This window comes from Populus nigra, chromosome 2, assembly GCF_951802175.1.
Source record: "Populus nigra chromosome 2, ddPopNigr1.1, whole genome shotgun sequence".
In the NCBI taxonomy this organism is placed as follows: domain Eukaryota; kingdom Viridiplantae; phylum Streptophyta; class Magnoliopsida; order Malpighiales; family Salicaceae; genus Populus; species Populus nigra.
In genome coordinates, this window is record NC_084853.1 from 47,325,518 (window position 1) to 47,328,256 (window position 2,739).

Consider the following 2,739-nt stretch of genomic DNA (forward strand, 5'->3'; position numbering starts at 1 on the left):
GAGGAAATAAGTAACCAAACTTATCTTTAAATCTATATATAAATAATTTTATATGCATCTGCCGAAGTTGGAGTAAATATATTTTGCAACTATTACAACTCAAAATTTAGAAACCCCCCCTCGAGCTTGTACAAGATTTGAATTTATTTAATTGTGCTCGATCAATTATGCTTTCCCTTTTCAAGATTGTCCCTTTGTACTACCGTCGAACGTGGGTTGCAAAGATTTTCAAGGGCCAAGTGTCCCAAAATGACTGAAAAAGTAGGCAATTCTTTTTTTTTTTATGATAATATGAGTGTATTAATAAAATAAAAAGTGACCCAAAAAAGTTGAAAGTTCATTTAAAGAAAATAAAATTAATATATTATAAAAAAGATAAGAAGAAACAAATAAAAACATAAAAAAATATTCAAAATAATTATTTGTATTTGTCCACGTTCAAACACTAACTATACTAGGAATAAAATCGCTAATAGCTGAAATTCGTTAATAGCTGAAATTAGATTAATTACAAATAAAATCGTAAATATTCTTATGTCCGACCAAGTGGGGAACAATTGGTCTATCTGCAAAGAATCCATTCTCTCTCTCTCTCTCTCTCTCTCTCTCTCTATATATATATATATATATATCCAAGAATAAGAAATATTCCGCCAGTTTAAGGAAAAACTTATGCTAGTAATTACTATCCTAAATTTAATTTGAAAACAGTGAAGATAATATAAAATAAATCTATCCAATACTTTTTTGAAATCTCTAGAATTGTTTTGGAGTAATTTTTTTTTATCTTTATAAAAAAAAGAAAAGGAGAAACATGTCTCATCTACATCATCTTGTATCCTCTTCTCCAAGATATTGACCAAAAAAGTACTGTAGTGCATTCATCCACCAGCATTTATCATTTTCCTTTCCTAGTTTCCCACATAGAGCAGCATATATATATATATATATATATATATATATATATATATAGCGTGAAAGTGTTCCTTCGCCAATGCGAGATACTATCATAGCAATTGTGTCAATATTAATACCTATGTCACATTTCGTCGTCAGATCCCTCATTTTCTGTTGCTAGAATTACGCGATCTTGAGTGCCATGAAATCATCACAAAATAAGGAGGCCTCTAGGCATATGCAAGGGAAAGATATTTAAAAGAGAAAAAGGAACGCAAGACAAAGATTGACATTCTCACCTAAGATTTTGAACAGTTGGGCATCGTATTCAGAGATTTTAATTATTGATGTCAATACAACAAGGATTGCAGGGCCTAAAGATTTGAAGATAGAACAAATAGCCATGCATAAAAGCTAGCTCTTCACAACCCCACAAGCTAACATCACTATTCACTAGAAAAATGCATTTATAAATCCAGCTCACTCACTGCCCCCATGAGCTAAGCATCTCCATAATGCTGAACATTTTGATGATGATGATGATGAGCAGGCTGTTGGTGACATCCTTTCCCCACTGGAAGATAACTTCCACTAGTCATTGCCACAGGAAATTCAATCCCAGTTGTTGCTGTTGGCCTATTGGCTTGAGCTCTCTCAAGTGACTGCACTTGGGTCTTCAAGAACTTAACATAATGAATTGCCTCATCTAACATAGAGGCAGTGTCCATTTTAGTCCCTCCAGGGACTAGTCTTTGAAGTATCCTTATTCTCTCACTTATCCTTTCTCTTCTATGGCGTGCAGCAACACTTTGTGGATCTTTTGATATCTTCACGTTCCTACGTTTTGGTGGCTTCACTGACTCAGGGTCTATGTGAATTGGCTGCATGGCTGCAATTCGAAATATCATCTCCCTCATTGCCGCCATTGAATTCTTCTTTCGTGATGGTGTAGCATAATCATTTGCAGTGCCTGGTAATTCACCAAGACCTCTCCATCTTGAAGTAGATGGATTGGAAAAGAAAGCTCGCTGGGATTGGTCTTGAATTGGGGTATTATTGCTATTAAAAGATAGAGTGGATGGTAGGTTCATAAATGGAGGTAAGTTAGCAATGTGTGGGTTATCAGTATTGAAATGCGGGACGGAGCTATCACTTACACTGGCAGCAAGAAACTGATCAGTTGGGGATAAATGATCAGCAACATCGTTACAGGCACCGTAGAACTCAGGAAACTTGTCAATCATCATCATCATCTCCGTCTGATCCTCTGTTGCAGACTTTAACAGGTCAATTTCCATGGCTTATATATGATTGACAAGCACTCTCTTTCCTAAAAAAGACAGAGAGAGAGAGAATACTTTGAGGGCAAGGAAGAAAAAAGCGAGAAACTATTTAGAGGGCTGAGGAAATAACTGAGAACCTGATGAGAGACAGTGGGATGGGACAGATAAAAGAGAAGACTATGAGTTTCATCAGAATTTGCTGTGAAGAAAGGAAGAAATGTAAGAGTATGGAGAGAAGAAATGAAAGTGAAAAATTAAATAAAAATAGTGATGATATCGGGAACCGACTATCAAACCAGTGTGAAAGAATATATATAACAAGTTGCTCGATATATATATATATATTCTGTAAATAATTCCATTTCAATTATTCTTTGCAACTTTGTTATCTCAAAGTTGGGGAGCTTTTGTTTCTTCTTCTTCTTGTTGTTTTTTCTCTCTCCGTTATTAAATACGTCAATATCTATGTAACAATTTAATCATAAATATTGAATTCTATATATAATACTTAAGTTATAATTATTAATATTTACATTATAAGATCAATATATAAAAAGAG

The 2,739-nt window shown here is 34.1% G+C and overlaps 1 protein-coding gene across 1 annotated transcript; it reads right to left on the bottom strand.

Annotated features, from left to right (window-relative positions):
* Nucleotides 1-1,328: 1,328 nt before the first annotated feature.
* LOC133681597 (transcription factor HEC2-like) lies at nucleotides 1,329-2,447 on the bottom strand. Its single transcript, XM_062104683.1, has one exon. The coding sequence runs from the start codon at nucleotides 2,193-2,195 to the stop codon at nucleotides 1,398-1,400; it is 798 nt and encodes a 265-aa protein (XP_061960667.1). The 5' UTR covers nucleotides 2,196-2,447; the 3' UTR covers nucleotides 1,329-1,397.
* Nucleotides 2,448-2,739: the final 292 nt, after the last annotated feature.

Bases quoted from the DNA above. Each gene is read 5' to 3' on its own strand.
- LOC133681597 (XM_062104683.1), bottom strand. From the start codon at position 2,195: ATGGAAATTGACCTGTTAAAGTCTGCAACAGAGGATCAGACGGAGATG.